At 43.0% G+C, this 22,096-nt stretch overlaps 1 protein-coding gene across 11 annotated transcripts in view; it reads left to right on the forward strand.

The window, feature by feature from the left end:
* CCDC7 (coiled-coil domain containing 7) overlaps positions 1 to 22,096 on the forward strand; it is a 301,313-nt gene that overhangs the window by 73,636 nt on the left and 205,581 nt on the right. For all 11 annotated transcript variants that reach the window (XM_081970140.1, XM_081970145.1, XM_081970146.1 and 8 more), the window contains 3 exons: positions 11,569 to 11,797; positions 15,893 to 15,953; positions 17,694 to 17,813. In XM_081970140.1, the coding sequence (XP_081826266.1) occupies positions 11,569 to 11,797; positions 15,893 to 15,953; positions 17,694 to 17,813 (410 nt within the window). The remainder of the gene's footprint in view (positions 1 to 11,568; positions 11,798 to 15,892; positions 15,954 to 17,693; positions 17,814 to 22,096) is intronic.

A 22,096-nucleotide genomic window follows, 5' to 3' on the forward strand; every position in this document is an offset into this window, starting at 1 on the left:
ATTCGGAGGATGACATCTCCCCTGCTGCCGCAATCCTGCAGCCCGAGGATGCTAGGGGCACAGAGGCTTTGGCCAACAATGGGATGATTCGGATTGTGGCAGGAGCATTACCCCTGATGAGGATCTCTCTACCAGGAAGATATTTCTCTCCCCCCCCTGCCAACGCCGCTCTTACTCGCCAGTCATGGCTGATATGATCTCTGAGGCCATTGAAAGTGGTATTGCGGCTGGCCTTAAACACAGGTCTTCTAACTGCTCTGCTTCTCACAGATCTGTTTCTTCCTCTAGCTCCAGGTGCAGGGATGGTGATCTCTCGGCTTCTTCGTCGAATGATCTACCTGTCACCTCCAACCAACAGTCGGTCTTCAGGGGAGAGGGTCGCCCGGCAAGAGACTGAGATCTATCGGAGGATGAGGGTCTTCCCCCCGATCCACCTCCCTTTGTCAGTTTGTTTAAACCTACTGTTTTTCGCGCTCTCTTGTTTAAGGCCAGAAAGATCGCAGGCATTCCTTCACCTAAGACGACTCAGACTACGGAAGCAGACAATGCTGACACCACCGATCTGCTCTTCACCCAGCCTACGGTGGAGAAGGAGGTGATCTCATCACCACGCTTCTTCATAGACGTTGTCCAGAATTAATGGGCATCTCAAGGTACCGCGCCCCTTCCCAATGCCTCGGATAAGCGCCTGTACAATGTCTCTCCTGACCTCGCCAAGGCTTTGGAGGTACCCTCTATTGATTTACCTATAATTGCTCTTTCCTCTCCCAATGCGGCTCCTGAGGAAACTCTGCGACCTGAGGACAAGAGAATAGAACAAACTCTGGTCAAGGGCCACCAGGCCTCAGCTTGGTCCATTAGAGCGGGCACCTCCGCTTCCTTCTTTAGTCGCTCCGCTCTCCTGTGGCTGAGACAACTTCAAGCTCACCTTCCAGCCAGGGATTCTAGGGCTCGTAGGGACATTAATAAAATTAAGGCGGCCCTAGAATACACAGCAGATGCCTCCTTGGACGCGGCCCGTTTTGCATCCAAAGCCATTGCATCTTCCATCTCCATCTCCCGGCTTCTCTGGCTAAAACAGTGGCAGGTAGAAGCGCGGGCCAAGTGGAGGCTTGTTTCCTCTCCTTACTCTTCATCACTTCTCTTTCCTCCTCCATTAGAGATCCTTCTGGTAGAGTCCAAGGATAAAAGGAAGGTCCTTCAACCGGCCACTAAAAAGCAGGAAGGTCGGAGCCAATCTTTTTACCGTAGGCAGCCTTTTTGTGGCCAGGACGGGGGTGCTTCCACCTCCCGTCCGCAATGAAAGGCCCCTCCCAGACAGACCCCCTCCTTCTCCAATAGATCAGGCAGGAACAACCAGAGATTCCAGCCCAGAAAGCCTTTCAGGGACAATTCCAACCGTTCCTTTAAGAGGCAGAAGTGACTACCTGGAGAATCTCCCAATAGGGGGATGTCTGGCGGCCTTCGCCGATCGTTGGGACGACACCAACAACAATGCGTGGATCAGGTCCACAATCAGATTCGGCCTTCTGGATTTGCGCTCCAGCCTTCCGAACCACTTTGTCACATGCCCAATCTCCAGGGACCCTCAAAAAAGGCTCATGGTAGAGCAGGCCATTCACCATCTGCTCCACATTTGAGCCATTCAACCTGTGCTTCCAGGCCAGGAGGGGCGGGGGTTTTACTCTCGTCTCTTTATCGTGCCAAAGTCTTCGCGGGGCTGGAGAGCAATCCTTGATCTAAAATTTCTAAATCAATTCATCAGATACAGGAAATTCAAAATGCACTCTCTCCTTTCAATTCTGGAGAGTGTTTGCAGACATGATCTCCTAACATCAGTGGATCGCACGGAGGCCTACCTCCACGTGCCCATACACAGGTGACATAGACGTTTTCTCCGCTTCGTACATGTGGGCCACCACTTCCAATATCGGCCCCTTCCCTTCGGGCTGTCCTCAGCCCTGAGGGTTTTCATGAAGATTCTGGATGGCCAGACCCATCCGGATATTCTGCTATCTGGATGACATCCTTTTGTTGTTCAGGTCTCATCCTCAGGCCCTCAGGGACCTCCAGCAAACCCTTCAGGTGTTACAGGACGTGGGGTTCTCCATCAATCGGGAGAAAAGTCCCTTCATCCCCACGTCTCGCCTGGTGCACCTCGGAGCCCTCATAGACTCCTCTCAAGAGAAAGTCTTCCTTTCTCAGGATCGTCAGAGCAGTCTCAGGGAGTTAGCCAAGAAGGTACAAAGGAGACAGCAGGTCCCTCTTCTTCAGCTGTCTCAACTGCTGGGGAAGATGGTCTCCTGCTTCTCCATCGTCCCTTGGGCACGGCTTCACAGCCACTGCCTCCAGTGGTTTCTTCTGCCATTCCAGAAGACCAACAGCAGCTGTTCCCTAGTGAAGGTCAGCCTGACTCCAGAGGTTCTGCTCTCTCTGGATTGGTGGATCTCCCCGACCATAGCTCGGGGATCTCTTTTCAGGGAACCTCCGTGTCTCATGGTAACGACGGACGCGAGTCTCACGGGTTGGGGAGCTCACCTAGAGAATCAAGTAACCCAGAAGTTTTGGTCCAATTCTGACTTATCCCATAGTATGAATTGGCTGGAGTTAAAGGCTATCCACCTGGTCCTCCTCCATTTCCAGACCTCCCTTCACAACACCCACATGCTGATCCGGACGGACAACACTATGGCCAAGGCGCATGTCAATCACCGGGGGGGACAAGAGCGGTGTCTCTCATGGAGTGTGCCTTTCACCTAGGGACTTGGGCGGAAGCCAACCTTCTCTCTCTACACGCCGAGCACATCTTGGGGTCAGACAACAGCACAGCAGACTGGTTGAGCCGCACAACGATTGACCCGGCAGAGTGGAGCCTGAATCGCCGCATATTTCTTCAGCTGTCATCCAGGTATGGGACTCCAATCCTGGATATCTTCGCAACTGCATCCAACAACCAGCTGCCCAGGTACCTATCTCGATACACGACACCAGGCGCGGAAGGGACGGACACCCTAAGGTGCAGGTGGCCTCGTGGTCTCCTGTACGCATTCTCTCCCTTCCCCCTGATTCAGAGGGTAATTTGGAAAGTGATAGAGGAAGAGGCCGAGCTCATCCGAATGGCCCCCAATTGGCCACGCCGATCATGGTACAGAGACCTGATCAATCTGTCTGTGGAACCTCAGTGGCTTCTACCAATGATTCCGTCCCTCCTTCATCAGGGCTCCCTTCACCACCCGGACCTGCGCTGGCTACGCCTAACCGCTTGGAGGCTGAGCGGCTGGTCCTGAGGGCGGATAATCTTTCAGAGACAGTAATCAATACCATTCAGGCCTACTGCCGCCCAGCTACCAATAGGATCTACGAATCTACATGGCAGACCTTCATAGCTTGGTGCCGGGCCCGAGCGGTAGTTCTCTGAAGGCTTCAGTATCCCAGCTTCTGGACTTTCTGCAACAGGGTCTTGATAGGGGACATCTTGCGGTGGCAGGTATCGTCTCTCTCTCTCTTCTGTTCTATCTCTTCACCGTGATGAACCCCTCTCATTGTACCCTCACGTCCGCAGATTCATTAAAGGGACATCCAATCTCTGCCCTCCTGTCATTGACCGTTTTCCCTCCTAGCATCTGACCATAGTCCTGGACTCCTTACTGACCCACCCTTTGAACCTCTCAGGTTGGCAATCGTACATCACCTCACACTTAAGACGGCCTTTTTGTGGCCATAACATTGGCACGGAGGGTTTCAGAGCTGGTGTCCCTTTTTATCCGATCGGACTTGGGTGTGTTTCACCCAGTCCGAGTGGTACTTCACATCGATCCAACCTTTGTCCCGAAAGTGAACTCAGCATTCCATCGCTCGCTAGACCTCACTCTTCCAAATTTGTGTCCTGCTCCATCTCACAGGCTGGAGCACAAATGGCATAAACTAGACGTCAGGCGGGCTCTTAAGATCTATATTGCCAAGACAGCAGTCTTCAGATGCAGCGAAGCCCTCTTCGTATCCTTCCACCCTACCAACAAGGGGCTGAAAGCTTCTCCATCCATGATTGGATGATGGATCAGGTCAGCCATTGCTCAAGCTTACAGCACGCACCATTTCACTCCTCCACCTAACATTATGTCTCACTCCACGTAAAGTGCGGCTACATCAGCGGCGTGGGTGCGGCAGGCCTCGGTGGAAGAAATCTGCAAGGCAGCTACCTGGTCTACTCCTAATTCATTTATACAACATTCAAGTTGGAGAGATATGCATCGGCAGATGCAGCCTTCGGAAGGCGAGTCCTCCAACAGGTTCTTCCTTCTTTCAGCTCCTAGGCCAGTCTCATGTCCCCCGAGGACACGCCAGCTTTGGTATGTCCCATGCATGACCACTGTCTCCAGCAACTTGGGAGAATGGGACGTTGGTTCTTACCTGATATGCCCCTTCTCCGGGCAGGTGGAGACAGTGGTCATCCCTGGGTCCTGACCTACCTCACAGGGAGGATCTGGGAGCATGTTGTGTAGTCTCAGAATGGAAAGCGATTGTTCACAGCACAGCAGTCTACTTATCTCCTTCGTCAAGAAAAGCGGGAGCATGCTCCTCAGAGACGATGACATCACTTTGGTAGACTCAGTTCTATTTGTTATTGACTGCCCGGAGAAGGGGCGTATCAGGTAAGAACCAACGCCCCATTCTCAAGGAGTTATAGGATTTAGAAAATCCAAAACTGAATGAGCAACTTATCATTTAAATCCTGTTTTTTGCATAATTGCTGAAATTTAACAACACAATTTCCCATCATTTTGTGGTGATAAACCAATAAAATATCTAACCTAATATAGAAATCTCTGGCTGTTTGGAGAAATACTGGAATATAGAAATATCAAGTTTTTGAAGAACAAAAGAGATGTTACTGATGTGATGTGATTAATTTGATTATTATTGGGTTCTATTTTCTCTCATTTAGTATTCAATAATTTGTTTAAATTTCCGACTAACTAGATTAATATTATGGATTCGTCTGTAATCAGTAATGTTGAATTGCAGCATTAGCTTTTGAGATAGTGATAAAATGGCATACAATAGCAGTTTGGGCAAAACCACTGTAACGTCTAGGCCAAAGAAAAGAAAAGGATTCAGACTATTTGTTTATTGATTTATAAGGCCATCTAATTATAAAATTAAGTGGCATACAAAATTGAATGAAAATAAGGTATAATAACACACAAGAAAATTAATGAACAACTGCACTAGGAAATTAAAATGTAAAATATCAACATTGAAGGTCCATATGGACCAGATGAAAGGAGCAACATCAATTCAGTGGTAATTTCTCTTAGCCTGTGATAGTTTCATACAGAGTAGGTCAATGTTGGAATCGGATAGGCCAGCGATGGCGAACCTTTTTTGGCTCGCGTGCCACAAGTGGGGGGAGTGCAGGGGGGTCGTGTGCAGGCGTGCCACACCCATAATGCAATGGGCAACCCCCCAGTGCGCATGCGCGCACAACGCGCAACCCCCCCATTTTTACATGCTTTTTTTGTTCTCCCCAGGCTCCAGAGGCTTTATAGGAGCCTGGGGAGGGCGAAAAGAGCCTCCCCCGCCCCCCGGAGGCCCTCCGGAGGCTTCAGGGACCGTCCGGAGGCTTCCCTGAAGCCTTCGGAATGCTTAAAACCACCCTCCGAGCAAACCGGTTGCTCAGAGGGTCGTTTTAAGCGTTCCGAAGGCTTCAGGGACCGTCCGCTTTGTTGGGTTCGGAAAATTGCAATTGCATTAACTTTATAACCAGTTCTCACAGTTATGTCTGTTGTAGCATCCCCAAGTTCACATGATTCATAACTGGTGGTTCTTCATAATCATTGTAACTTCCCCCAGTCACAGGACTATAATTTGTGTGTTTCACAGTTGGCTTCTGACAAGCTAAATCATGGAAAAAACAGCAATAAAGTCACAAGTCATTGTCATGTGAAATCTCTCTTGATGACAGTTGATTTGCTTAATGACTATAGTGGAAGAGATATAATAAGTCTGTCATGATCATGTAATATTATCCTTGCAATGAAGTTGCTGGTCCTAATTGTGTTTTAAAAGCAAGGACTACCTGAAATTATATTCCTTCACTGTTTTAGGAATTTGAAGCAATAAAATGCACTAGGTAATAGTGGCATATGCAAATGAAGCTGGATGAAGCATACATTAAAGTTTATACTAAAGCTTTTATAGTGTGGTGATGGCCTTTGTAAATAATTAAGAACATTGATGTTCAATGTAGTTGTTTCAAATGATGTCATCAATGATAGAATTAAAATAATTTAACAGCCTGTTCTCTGCCCTAATGCCTGGCTGGGTAGGTGTGGCTGGATGATCATGTGACAGGGTGGGTGTGGCCAACTTGATGTCACTCATGTTGAGGGGCATCTCTCCTCACCCGGACTCTCCTTGCCATGTGCGATCCCACCCCTCCCCTCCCTTCCCCACCACTCCTGAAGCCCCTCTTTTTAGTAATAAATAAACAAAGAAGCCAAAGACTAGCCAGGTCATTCAATTAAAGAAGATTATGGATCCAGGGAGGAAAGATGCCCACGATCGTCCCCTCCCACTCAATTAAGGGGACAGAGGAGACAACGAATGGCTGGGACGGGATTCAGTTATGTTGGAAGTACACCGCAAAAGGACAGTGGCTGGAACCACTAAAGTAGTGTAAAACAACCCTTCCCCTTTAAAAAAGTCAAGCCACGGAATAAAAGTACCAACAAAGGGAGGAAAAAACTCCAGAGAAGCTGCTCAGGCTATAGAAAGTCTGGGTGTAATAACAGCTGTTACAATGTAACAAGGTTTAGCTGCGGAAGCAGTTTCAGAAAACACTTAAGCAGGGCAATAAAGATAAGCAGGATTAGGCTAGAAACAACACACAGAAGCACATCAGAATGCTTCCTTCCTGCCTGACAGGATTAACCTTGCAAGATGGGAAAAATGAAAGGCTGTTGGAAGGAGATTTCTTCTAACAGCAGTTTGCCGAACTGCTCAGAAAGTTAGCTACCGGTTCTGCTGAACTGGTGCGAACTGGCTGAATCCCACCACTGGATATCATGCTTGGTATGCACAACCTTTTATGCTGAATATAGGGAATTTCTTATGAACATTGTAATTTATTTAGAAAATATTTGACATTGCCTGCAATATGATTGATAGCATAATTACAGACAACTAACAGCCGGATACAAGATTAAGATGTTGGGGGACATTTGGATTGCTATGTAGATTTCTTTGTGAAGTTTGAAAAAAAACCCACTAATGTCCATAGTGTCTTTTGATGGATGAATGTGAATGAGAGAAATTGAACATTCTTCAGTATGGCATTATATATATATATATTTATATAGGACAACTTTACTATTACTTTCTGGTCATATTTATCTTTTTCCCCCCATATGAAACTGTACCTACCTATAATCCTGTGCCTCTATTTGGAAATGAAAAATCACTGCTGAAAAATCAGGTAGCATTTTGGCATGCTTATGGAACTTTCCAGAAATATAGAAGTACATTATTGTAAATTAATTTTAAAAGAAAATAGAGCCTGAAACTATGGCTTCTGGTATCTATGGAAAATACTGACTGAAAGAACTAAAACATTAAATAAAATAAGAAAATTAAATTAAATTGCTAGATCTTATTTAACAACTTATATTATTCTGAAAAGGAAAAGAATTGGTAAAATATATACTTTGTGGTTTCATGTTTTTTCTCTTATACCATGTAAAGAAGCTATATGATGGCCAAAAGCCAACTTGATGGAATGATTGAAGTTATTGGGTTAGTCCTGCCTTAGGCATAAAGCCAGCTAGATGATTTTGATTCAGTTGCTCTCTTTCAGACTTAGGAAGAAAGCAACTGCAAATCTCTTCTGAAATACCGTTGCCAAGAACAAGAATTAAGATTAGCTTGAAGACATATAAAGAGATCTTTACTTTTAGGCCCCAATAAAATAGAACAATAGAAGCTCAATTCAAAATATTCTGAGGCAACATTTTGAGAGACTGGAAAAATATTCCCTTGATTTTTTACCAAGTAAGCTTGTGTAACCCTGTGAGGTACTATTTCAATCTGGGAATATTGTATAATCTTTACTGTGGGACTTCAGTTGATATTTCTCCATTAGATTACTCCCTAATAGTCAATCAAAACAAGGGAAATATTTTATGATAGATCCCATTATAACAAGAAAATGAAACAATTTTTTCTATGAATGGTATTTCTTGAAAAGATATTCTATCCCAATTTGTTTAAGCACAATTATAATTGTTAATAACACATCAGAATAATCTATTAAAATTAATCCCGGATTGCTCTTTAGGTCCTAAAAGAATACCAGAAAATCTTTGAAGAATGATTTCCAAACTTCCACGAGGAGTGAAATAAAACCAATACAAGGATGCCTGGTCTTGCTGATGAATAAATAAGATTTTTTGTCCTCCAAAATGTTCTGTAGTTTTATTAGACACTACTGAAACACCACTAGAAAAGTTTTGTTTTAAAAAAAGATTGTTTCCATTTTTAAGGCTTTATTTATCATAATTTTAAATGTATATTGGCCACTTTGGTTAAAATTGCATTTTTAAGATGGCTCATGAAAATGAAACAAGAAATAACAAAAATATGATATAAAATATTTAAAATTATAATGAAGACCATCTAAAACTAGCATGTTGGTTTGGCTCAACAGTCTTAATATTATTCATAGGGTCCTGATTATGGACTTAACTTAACTTTATTCAATTTCTAGACCGCCCCTCTCTCAGAGAGACTCGGGGCGGTGTACAGTCATATTAAAACAATTGAACAATAAATATACATAGTATAAATATAAGATAAATAAAATAAATATAGGACTGGAGGAGGTAGCATTAATTCACTGTACAGATTTAGTTTAAGTTAGATTAAAATTTAAAAAAATTAAAAAAAATTAACCCTAAAAGCTATCCCAGATAAAAATATCCGCCAGGAGGTAAGAGTGGAACTATAGATGGGCCAGGCCGGCTAATTGAAACAGGTGAGTCTTAAGTTTTTGTCGGAAGGAGCGGAAGTCGGTAGTAGTTCTAATATCGGGGGGAGGTCATTCCAGAGGGTTGGGCCCATCACAGAGAAGGCTCTACTCCTAGGCGCCGCCCGTTGGCATTGCTTGGTGGACAGCACCCAGAGGAGTCCCTCCCTGTGAGAGCGAATTGGTCGTAGGGATGTGTGCGGTAGGATGCGATCCCGCAGGTAACTAGGTCCTGTGCCATGGAGCGCTTTGAAGATGGTAATCAGCACCTTGAAACGCACCTGAAAAACCACAGGCAGCCAGTGCAGCTCGCGCAGGAGAGGTGTTATGTGGGAGTACCTAGTACTCCCCATGATAGCCCGCGCGGCCGCATTCTGAACTAGCTGTAATCTTCGGGCGCATCTCAAGGGGAGCCCCATGTAGAGAGCATTGCAGTAGTCCAGACGAGACGAATGGGATGGGTATTATATCAACAGCAGATTGGCAGGGCAGAATCAGTTCTTCTTGTATGCGTACTTGTGTTTAGGAGAGATAACAATCATCTATAGAAAGGATTGGAACAATTAAATTTAGATTATTTCTGAGCTCATTTAAATATGTTAAATATTATGGGTCATGGAGGTGGACCAAATATACTTGGGATGTAGTGATAGCCTCAGAGGACAGCAAGGAATCAGTTAGGGCAGTCCTGTCTCTGATTTTCCTCTCTTATTACTTCAGTTTCACAAGGGAACAATTAATATATGCTATAGTTTCTGGAAACAAATGATAAAATATGTCCTAGAAGGTTCTTTAACAACAGATCTAAAAAGTACTTCACTCCTGTCGTATAAAAATTTACTGTTTAGTACAAAGACCTCATTAGTTTTAAGAAGGGTGATTAGAGCTTTGGCTGCTATGAGTAAGTTATTTCCCATTCAGTCATCTTTTTGTTAATCATTTGAAATTATTATTAATTTCATTATAATAATAAATAATGAACAATAATAATTATTCATTATGAATAATGAATAATAATAATAATTATTAAGAATGTTGGGCACACATTGATACATAATAAAGAATTAAAATATGTCTCTTTATATTCAGTCTAGCATTTTTAAAGGGGATTGACTAATTTCCTTTTTCTCACATCAGTTATATATAGAGAAATATTTATTTATTTATTTATTTAGTCAGTCAGTCAATTCCTGTATCCCCCAATTCAACCAAGTTACTCTGGGTAATTTAAATTTCTAAAAAAATTCTAAAATTATGCAATACCAAGTTATTCTGCCTGTTACACAGCTGTTGGATCTTCTTTCTTTACCTTTGTTTCATTATGGCAGGAAATGAGAAATGGATTTTAAAGTTTGATTTAGGATATAATATAAAGTTTCAAATACAACATTATTTTTGGAAAATGATTGCAGAAAACAAGAGAAGTATGTTTAAATTCTAACTAAACTATGAATCAATTCATATAACCCATTTAAAAATCAGGAACAAATTGCTCAAACAGTGAAACACACACACTTCCCCCCCTTACACATATACATTCTGCTTGCCCGTCTGCCTATCTCTACTTATCTACCTACCTACCTACCTACCTACCTGTTATATCACATAAAGGATTACTCAACTGTAATGCATATATTGTTGAAATTTGATTACACACACACACATACACACAAACACAAATACACCATTATGCCTGCAAAGGAATAAATGGAGACAATTCTATTACATCCAGATTTTGTTGTTAACTGTAGAATAAGGTTTTTCATATTATTCCTTTTGGGTTTATTTCTGTATTTGTATATGAATATGTTAAATTCATATTCATATTCTTTCTCTTCCTCATTATAAAAAAGGAAATATTTTTACATATTAGTGACAACTAAAACACTGCAGAATGTTGTTTTTCACTTTCAGTTAATACAATATAAATACGTGCAGAAATCTGTGACAATTTTATAAAATAATTTCAATAATTAAAAATTTTAACGTGCTCTTTGCCTAATGAGCAATCTTTACCACCTTCTCATTATTGATTGCTGGAGGGGTCTGTGATCTTTTGGAAGAGCCTTTTTGCACCTGAGAGGAGCATTGGCAGATGAATAAGACTGTACTACTGTTAATGTTCTCCTGCATCCACTGGGAACTCCACATGCAAAAAGTAACAAAACTGGTGGTAACAAAATGAAGGATCCCAAATGGCATGTTATGTGTAGATGTTTGTGTCAGCTCTGTTAAATCAAAACTATTTCAGCTTTAGTCTTCTCAGGGGAAACTTCACTTTGCACCATTGCTTTCACTGGGGACACTTAAATTGATAAAATCTATCAAAAAAACGCCTCCCCTTCCTTGCTACTACCAACACTAATTTCCCGTCTTTGTGGCAGAAAGTAATAGGGCTTCGGAAGTGATAAAACATGTTGTAGAAGTCCTTATTGACATCTGTGCCCTTTGCAACTGAGTAGGAACTTTGGGGACTAACTGAAGGAATTCAAGACTGCTGCTTATAATTTTTCCTAGGAAATAATTGCTGTTTATTATACTTAAAGCGCAGGGAAAGATGTATCTATAGAAGAAAAGCAGCAATTGCCTGATTCTGCAAAAGATGAAAAAATATTGCCAGTGATTTTAGATAAACATGTAGAAATGCTTTCACCAGACTCAAAAAGCCTGAAAGAAGAAATTACTATATCTCCTCAAGAACATGTGCCAAGTACTAAACAGAAAACTTTGCAAATTACTCCAGAATTCAAAATGAAGGACACAGCTGAAGCTAAGGTAATTATTGGAGACATTTTTTTGGGGGGGGAGGGAACTTTCAGTTGTCATATTACCAAGATGTAACCTTATAAGGACCAATGCCACTGTCTCCATACATAGGAATATACATGTATTACAGAACCATAGCAAAGTATTGGTGAAAGATTAGGAATTATACAAATTATTTCAGATTAGTCCATATGCAAAAAGCAGATATATGAAAAATGTGTGGAATATTTCAGCAATAATAATTTAAAAATTAGGTACTTGTAATAATTTTATAATATCTCTTCTTTTAAAAAAATAGAAGTAGAGTGTAAATGGAGGTGAGCATTATGTGTATTTCTGTTAGTGTTATTCTGATCTAATCCTTTACATCAAGCTGCCAGAAAGAGGAAGATAGAATCCCAAAATTTTTAATACAACTCTTGCTTCTTTATGGTTTTCCTGAATCATATATGTGCATAACAAATTCACACAATACTTGGGTCAACCCTAAATGTATAATGTTAGTTAATCCTTATTGTCACCCAATTTGCTAATCAATCAATCTCATACATTTGATGAGTTACCTTGTTACACAAGAAGTATAGTGTAGTTACTAATTAAGCAACATTCGAGAGAAAAACTTAAGTAAAAACAACATTTGAGAAAGGAAGATATGCATTCTTGCCCCAGTCAAGGCCTGACTTGACTATTCTCTTCGTTTATGGCAGTGCTTCTCAATTATTTTCTGTCATGCCCCCCCTAGGAAGAAGAAAACATTTCGCGCGCCCTGCGCGACTGTAACTAGTATCATTTGTCTATAAAATTGTTATAAGTACACCTCTGCATAACACTGTATCCTTATTAACGTATAAGTGAATAAAAAAAGAAAGAAATGTGGATCAATTTACAACAAAGAATAGCTTTATTAACTGTAGCAGAAAAGATTTAAAGGAGCACAGGATTTAAAGGAACACAATATTAAAAAAAACTTTAACCTGCAAAACAAAAATATATAAAATAATTTGAGCTGAGCCCCCCTTTACGGAGCCTCGCGCCCCCCTGGGGGGCCCGCTCCACTATTTGAGAAGCACTGGTTTATGGAGACCTGATAACAGATTGATTGCTACACATTCTCATACCAGTCTATATTATGGAAAATTACAATCTCTTATACTGTATTTATTACTTTGTTGGATCAGATTTAGATAACTCTTTATGCTTCTATTTTGATAATAATAAACCATCCCCTACATACATAACAGTGACAATCTGTTTGCAAAACCCATATAAGAATTTTCTGGAGTACTAAAGACTTTTTTGGCGTGAAACATATATGTACACTATTAGCATGCATATTTCTGAGTGGGGTTTCTGCTAATTTCCTTTATTAGCTTTAACATCTGGGTACATCTCAGTAAAATCTTGTTCCATTAGTTTCCTTTATGAAGTACTTTTCTTCAATTTTTTAAATTTGATCTACATTTTCCCTCATATTAATATACATATTATTACATGGAGTATGAAGGATAATACCATTAAAAGTGTCCTTTGGAATGTTTATTACATATAGAGGAAAATTATCAGCAATCAGTAGGCAATCTCTTGCTTCATGCCTTTACCCCATTGTGCAATTTTGTTTTCTTTATCACATTTCTAACTGCCCTTTCTATGTAAGTGAATCCTTATTGTTAGTGCATCACGAATATTTCCAGGGATGTCAAACTCAATTCCATTGAGGGCCGCATCAGCATTGTGGCTGCCCTTGGGGTGCCGAGTGAGCATGGTTGTGTGGTCGCAACCCAATGGCTGGCCTGGCCAGCTTGATGTAGCTCGCATCAGGCCCTGTGGAGGAATTGGGCAGGGCTGGGAGGAAGAGAGTGGTTCCAGCAGAAGGGGGCTGGACCAGGGTGGGTGCCAGTACCTGATCCAATGGAGGAACAGAGGGATTGTTGCAATGCAGCCCAGCTCATCACCATTATTGCCACACTGTGACCCCTGCACACTCGGTCACCACCATTGAACCCTCATTCTTCAGCAAGCCTGCCACCTGCCCATTCACAAAGGCCCCAGAGAATGGGAAAGGGGGAGCCATGATCTCCAAGAGGCAGCTGGGAGACTGCAGCCTGCGTAGTGCAGGTGGGTCAAAACCCCGCGACTGCCGGACTGATGCTCCAAGAAGCAGGTGGAGGCACCCAATCAGGCCTGCCAGATGCCTTGGCAGCCACATAGCCTGCTAGATGCACAGCTGTTTGCTTGGTCACAGCCATGGGTAGCCATGGGCAAAAACATCATGGGGTTGCAGTGAGGTAGCCCAGCTGGTCACCGCCATGCTGCAGCCCCTGTGCACTTGGCACCCTCCTCAAACCTCTTTCTCCAATGAGCCTGCCATTCTCCTCATTCCCGATGGCTCCGGCAATGGGAAAGGCAGGGAGCAGGTTAGCTAGAGGATGCACAGAGGTTGTAGCATGGTGGAGACTGGCTGGGTTGCCTCACCACAACCCCACAATCTGTCTTTGCCTGCAACCTCCATGACTGAGACAGAGCAGGTGCTGTGCATCTGGCAGGCCGTGTGGTCGCCCATGCATCTGGCAGGCCTGATTGGGTGCCTCTGCCTGCTTCTTGGATCATCATTCCAGTAGTCGCAGGACTTAGACCCACTGCACTGCAGGGCTGCCGACTCCCCGCTGCCTCTTGTGGATGGGGCTCCCCACCTTTTCTGTTTGCCAGGGGCTTCATGAACGGGGAGGTGGGTGGAAGATTCTTCCTGCATGTGAAGCGGAATTAGAAGATGAAGTTGGACAACCTCACTCCACCCTATCACTTGCCTCCCCTCATCTCATGACAGCAACAATGGCAGCAGGTGAAGGTAGAGGCATGGTTAGAGGCACGTAATCCAGCCTGTCAGATGCACCGGGTGGCTGCCCAGCTGCCTGCCCCATCCCAGCCATGGTGACCGTGGGTAAGCAAAGACAAACAGTGGGACAGAGCATGCGGGTGGGTGGAAAGTCACCCAGCACTTCCAACAGGCCGGATCATGTGCCTCCTCCCCTGTACCTCTCACATGCTCACTTCCTCCTGTGCATGCTCCGGGGGTGTCCGGCAGGGGTGGACAATCCCTCATTGTCTCTGGGGTGGCCATGCAGGCCAAATCTTGACCTTGTGTTTGTTATATCTGGTTGAAGACTTTGTTCCTGCCCTCAAACAATAAGGGCAAGAATGCAAGCAAGCAGTGAATCTGAGTCATGGATGTTTTTTTTCCCCTAGACTTTTGATTCCTCCTCATAGAGTCGTGGCTAGAGCAGAGGTGGGTTTCTGCCAGTTCAGCCAAACCAGTCGTAGAATTCAGGCCTGGGTTGCAGAACTGGCAGCGACCCAGGCCTGACATGCCCCCGAACTTGTTCTCTGGTGTCTTCTGTCATTGCCGGCATGGGTCTGCACATGCACAGAGCAATTTTTTGTCAAATGTGCATGTGCAAGCAACACGTGGCTGGTGTGTGTGCACAGCGAACTGGTACTATCCAGTTCAGGAACCCACCTTTGGCTAAAACCTTTGCGCAGTTTTGTGCTGTGTGCCAGTTGTGCTGAATCAAGAGACCCTGCACTAAAACCCTGGTCATCTCACTCTTGGACTATTTCAACATGCACTATAGGGGCTTACCCTGGAATAATATTTGAAAGCTACAGCTGGTGCAGGATGAAGCCACACAGACAATTCTAGGGGCTTCTAGAGTGGTCCATGTTACGCTGCTATTCCATAGGCTGTTCTGGTTGCCAGTTTGCTTCCAGGTTCACCTCTTTGATTTCTATTTCTTGGTTAGTGAAATGTACACTTGCAGAATTAATACACTATCTCCTTCACAGAGTATATATGCAACAGTATATTCAAAAATTGTTTTTAAATTTCATATTAATAAATCCATATTTTTGTATCTTGTATTCAGTTGCTATAAATTAATATACAGAAGCTCTCTAATCATATTTTATTCCATTTCATAAAGAATAGACAGAAAACAAGAAAATAATCATTAAATTGTGTAGAGTATATGAAAAGATCAACAGATTTAATGTATATAACAAAAAAGCACATAATATTCTATTTACTATTTTAAAAATTATTTTCAATAGCCTTTAACATTGCAAAAAGAAATTCCAAGACTTGACATAGACTCGGCAGGCCTTCAAAAAGGTAATTGTCATTCTCATTTTGTTATTTTACTCTTAAAAATTATAAAACATGCATAATATCTTATGTAGTGTTCTTTGAAAAAAGAAATCTTACGTTACAATCCTAGTATAATTGCAAAATATATTTTTAAAACTGTAATTTACTTATGAATAAATCGTAAAGGTTATTTTTGAAGGTGTGTATTATAAATCTACATGATCCTCAGCCCCATTAAGTAAAATATTTATTAGACTGTATGCAGTGGTGAATTTCAATTTATTTTAGAACCTATTCTGTAGGTGTGGCCTGTTTTGTGGTCATGTGACCGGGTGGAAGTGGCTTGGTGATCATGTGACCAGGTGGGAGTAGCTTGGCAGGCATGTGACTGGGTGTGAGTGGCTAAGTCGATGTCACTGAATTCTTTGCCCTAAAGAATGACCTATAAAAAGAAGATATAAAAAAACGAAATTTATTATTTTGTGCAGTTACTACTTAAATAAGAATAAAATAAGTACACAAAACAATAAAACAGCTACTTACAGAAGAAATATGGCTGTCCTTGTCAGTCTTAAACATTACTGACCACCTTACACCTCACATTTCCAGCCCCTCTGCCTCTTCCCGGATTCACTCGAAGTTTTAAAAACTCACAGCCTGTGCACAGCACACACACTTCCAGCCCCTCTGCCTCTTCCCTCTTCCTGGATTCACTCAGACATTTTTAAAAACCACAGCCTGTGCACAGCACATACACTTCCAGCCCCTCTGCCTCTCCCCTCTTCCTGGATTCACTCAGACATCTTTAAAACTCACAGCCTGTGCACAGGCACACACATGTCCAGCCCCTCTGCCTCTTCCCTCTTCCTGGATTCACTCAGACACCTTTAAAGCTCACAGCCTGTGCACATGCACACACTCTTCCAGCCCCTCTGCCTCTTCCCTCTTCCTGGATTCACTCAGATGTTTTTAAAAGAGTGGAAGAGTGTGTGCGTGTGCACAGGCTGTAAGTTTTAAAAAACATCTGAGTGAATCCAGGAAGAAGGAAGAGGTAGAGCGGCTGGAAGCGTGCTTTCCTATAGCAACTTCCAGCCCCTCTGCCTTCTCCTCCTTACTGGATTCACTCAGACGTATTTTAAAACCCACAGCCTGTGCACATACACACACTCTTCTAGCAGCCCCTCTTCCCAAACATCCTACTCCCTCCCCAGCCCACCCACTCACCAGTTCTTTCTTCTTCTGGTTTTTCTTCTGAGAACTTTTCGGCAGCATGGTGAGGATGGGCGGGGCGAGTGAAAGATCGAAGGAGGGGAGGGAGCGTTCCAGTATGGGGCCTCCTGACCAATGGGTACGGGAAGGCACCCTAAATTTCACCACCCTGTATGGCTGTACCGGTCCGTACCGGTTGAAACCCACCCCTGACTGTATGGATAAAAAATTCTTCAATCCCAATCCAAAAGTACATTCCATAAAGACAGGAAATACAATGTTTATGCTATTCTTTTGTGCCATGTATTTCTTGTTCTGATAGACTACTCTTAAACTGAGATTCTTCAGTTGTGCTATGACTGCCAGGTAACATGATTTCACAGATATTTGTGGGCATGTGTTGTGTGTGTATAAACACAATTTATACAAACACAAGAATTAAAATGGATCTCAAATATAACAGGGCTTAAATATTTCTTAACACATACACAGCATGGTTTTAATGATTGTTATGCTTTGTGTTATAATATGTTAAAAAGTATTTTGGTTTTATAGAGGAGGAAAGTCCCAACTTGATCAGTAAAAGCATGCTTCAGTTAAAAGATCATTTGTCTGAACTAAAGGGAATGCTTGAAGCTGAAACTTTAGCAAAACTCTTGCTTGAGTCTGACAAAGGTAAGTATCATCGAGATATAAGAGCAGAACAAAGTGCATTCTTTGCTGGGTGTCTTCAAGATCACATTCTATGTAGGTCTAAAGTTTCAGTAAGATATTTTTAAAAATGAAACTAGAAATATTTAAGAATGATAAACCCTATGATTTACAGAAGGGATGCTAGGATTTTTACTAGTTATTTTTAATTTGGCTAATTTAAAGTAATTGACCCCCCTCCCCAATCTAATCAAAGTGTGTATGTGTTTATGTACTATATATTCACTCAAACATATACATATACAGAAACTTTTTTACTTTACTTTACTTTTATTTAGATTTTTATACCGCCCCCTCTCCCCAAAGGGACTCGGGGCGGTGTACAGTCAAATAAAAAACACATCAATAAATAGAAAATACAAACACAAAGAGGAGGCAATAAGAAACTGTACATATCTGAAGCAAAGTAATTAAAAGCAATATTTAAATAACCCTAAAAATACCCAATTAAAATATCTGCCAGGAGGTAGAATAAAACTATAAATGGGCCAGGCCGGCTAAACGGAACAGGTGAGTCTTCAGTTTTTGTCGAAAGGAGCGGAAGTCGGTGGTGGTTCTGATATCGGGGGGGAGGTCATTCCAGAGGGTTGGGCCCATCACAGAGAAAGCTCTACTCCTAGGCGCCGCCCGTTGGCATTGCTTAGTGGACGGCACCCGGAGGAGTCCTTCCCCGTGAGAGCGAATCGGTCGCAGGGAAGTGTATGGTAGGATGCGATCCCGCAAGTACCTAGGTCCTGAGCCATGGAGCGCTTTAAAGATAGTAATTAACACCTTGAAACGCACCCGAAAGACCACAGGCAGCCAGTGCAGCTCGCGCAGGAGCGGTGTTACATGGGAGTACCTAGTACTCCCCATAATAGCCCGCGCGGCTGCGTTCTGGACTAGCTGCAGTCTTCGAGCGCGTCCCAAGGGAAGCCCCATGTAGAGGGTATTGCAGTAGTCCAGCCGAGACGTCACCAGTGCATGAGTGACCATGCGTAGGGCATCCCAGTCCAGTAGGGGGCGCAATTGGCGCACCAGGCGAACCTGGTGGAACGCCCCCCTTGCCACGGCTGCCACATGGTCATCCATTGACAGCCGGGCATCTAGGAGGACGCCCAAATTGCGCGCCCGTTCCACAGGGGGCAATTGCTCGCCCCCTGTCACGATGTTAAAAAGTTTGCTAGGCATGAACTGACATTCAAGAGTTAAACTAAGAAAGTTTTATTGCGCAGGTCATAAAACAAAATGTTATCTGAAAGTGATTTATTGCGCATGCGTTTACACATTCCAAAAATTCCTTTCTTCTTTGTTCGGCTGCCAACTTGGCAACCGGAGCTTTCATTATCAAAATGTAACAATTAGTTATTTTCTGTTTCATTTACTTTTATTATTTTCGTATTAAAGTTTGTTTATTAATTAGAATATACTTGTCAAAGACTTTTATTTTATTTTTCTTAATATCTCAAAAGATATGCAGAAGGGGGAATCAGCCCGATCCATTGATCTCAGATATCAGGCGTTTTTTCCCCTGACAGCTTGGTATGCAGAGTTTGGTTTGATGATACCAGCTGAGATGGCTACAATTTATGGCTGTATTTTCCCTTCGAGCTATCTTAAGATAACCGACTAAGGCTAATTAGCCATGTCGAAGAAGAGAAAGAAAAGAAAAAAACGCGGACATGGAAAGCGCTTGAAAGAATCTATTTCCTCAGACACAGAGAAACAAGAACCTTCAAACGTATTCCAGGAGCAACAAAGTGCCGAGCCAGGTGTGGGGGAAGGAGCTACAGAAGGCAAGATCTACGGACTGAGGTCAGTAAATCTCCCTCATTATCAAGATACAATTAATGAACGGCAAAAGTCTAAACGGCAACTACCGGCAGAAAAAAAATCCTCCCACGCAGAAAGCAAAGTTTATGAAATCTCCCCAAATGATGAGCAAGAAATGCAAAGCTATCTATATCGATTAAAGCTGTTTGAAAAATATACTAGGGAGGTGAGAGAGTGCTTTAACGAAATAAAGCGAAGTAGGAGGAGCTCCCCCACTCCCAAAATATTTGAGGACGCCATCTTGTCTTCAAAACAACAGCCTAAGACACACCCCACAGAGTTCATTGGTCAATTAGAACAAAGAGACATGTACACGTCACCGAGGTCACGTGGTCCCTTTGAGCCCATTGAACTTCCGGCCACGTATAGAGGGCTGCAGCCAAGAAGTGAAGCTGCACTGCCATCTGCTGGCGAAGAAAAATTATTACAGCAAAAGATGATGCAGTTTCATCAAAGCTCTAAAGATTTACCTATGAGCCCTTTAGAAGCCAAAACTTTGCCCCCAAAGGTTAAGTCTTCAACACCCCCTGGCGGTGTGGAATCCTCCCTAGATGGAAAAAGGCAAAGCCAAAGGCGAATTCGAGGAAGCCAATTTGATGTTGCCACGCAAAGGCCAATGATGCAACCCCAGCATCCCCTGGTTCAACAACCAGCTTTGCAACCAGAACAACAAATTGTTCCGATGCACATTCCTCAGCAGGTATTCACAGTCACCCCCTTGACTGGTGAGTCCAAATTAAAGGAGTTGGGAGAGAATTATAAAGCCTGGGTCAGTGAAATTGCGCTCTTGCTTCGAAGAGAAGGCACACATTGCATGATTTTTAATCCTCCTCCTCCACCGTGGACACCTGCGATAAGAGACTTGGAAAATAGAGCAATCACGACTTTACTCATGTCAATGGAAATTGAGATCCAAGGTATCTTTCCACCTGATGCAACTGCCCAAGTAATTTGGGCTATTTTGGAAGATTGCTACAGGCCCGTTTCAATTGAATCTTCATGTTTGCTCATGTCTGAGTTCCATGGTTCGAAGTTGAAACCTGGTGAACGAATTGGTGGACATTTGACCAAACTGAAAAGAATGAGAAGTGAATTGAGACAAAATGGCCATGTAATCGATGATATCCAAATGATTAGCATCATCATTAACTCATTGAATTATGAATGGAAAGATGCTGTTGCAAAGATTAACTACGTGCCTATTGCTCAACGCACAGTTAACCACGTTTGCAGACTTTTAGTGGAAGACTAAGCTATCAGGTTAGCTACACCACATCTGCAACGACCCCCAGCGTCGAAGGCTCCAGCCAGACGTCCCTTCCGAGGAAGAGGCTACACTCCAAGGATGCCAAAATGCTACACCTGCAACCGTGTGGGACATGACACCCGGGATTGTCCCCAACGAGTTCCAGCTCCCGTCACGTACCAGCCCAGAGGAACAGATTCCAGAGGCAGAGGTAGAGGCGGAAGACAAGGCCGTCGTGGTCCAAGGCGTGATTCACAAGCTCCACTTGTGACACTGGCCATAACCAACGTTCCACAACCTGATCCAAAGTTCGACAGACGTCTTTTGTGGACTTTAGATAGTGGAGCAGCTGTGCACGTTACCCACAGAAGGGAACTTTTCACAGAGATGGGCGAACCAGAGCCCGAGTATCGAGAACTGTATTCCTTCACCAACCACACTTGCAAGGTTATGGGAAAAGGAACTGTTTACATTGAAGAACTCGATACACACATCCCTGATGTTTATTACATACCTTCAGCAACCAGTAATTTGCTTAGTCAAAGTCACTTGTCTAGAGAGTTAAAGTTCCAGGTTCACCACCTCGAAAAAGCAAGTTACTTAGTTAAAGATGGAGATATTGTTGCTGAAACCATGCTGATTGGTGGTGTTTATTACTTAAAGCCAAAGCCTAAAGGGCAAGCACAGGCAAGTATGCAAACTCCAAAAAGGCACAACGCGAACCCAGAGAGAGTTGTCCCAGAGAGAGAAAACGTTACTGTGCCAAAGGCTCCTAAAGCCAACAAACAAAGAAAACAGAAACAGGTTGCTCAAAGCAAGCCTGAGGGTCCTCATGAAACTGTTAATGTTGACAATTCACTAACTGGTAAACCTTTGCATTCCAGGTGTATTCACAAGTGGCACAGAAGATTGGGACATGCCAGTTTCCGTGTTCTTAGAAAGATGCCGGAGTTCGCAAAAGGTTTGGATCTAAAGGGGTGTAAGGTGTTTTTGGATTGTGCGGTTTGCAAAAAGGCTAAATCCAAGGCGGCTTCAATTCCAAAACACGCTACACGCCTGTCAACACGCATTTTTGATTTGGTACACACTGACATAGTGGGTCCTTTCCCACCAACACTTGATGGCAGAAAGTATTTTTTAACAATTGTAGATGATCATTCTAGATATGGATTTGTATATCCTATGAAAG

This window comes from Natrix helvetica (assembly GCF_964273705.1).
Source record: "Natrix helvetica genome assembly, chromosome: Z".
NCBI classification, from domain to species: domain Eukaryota; kingdom Metazoa; phylum Chordata; class Lepidosauria; order Squamata; family Natricidae; genus Natrix; species Natrix helvetica.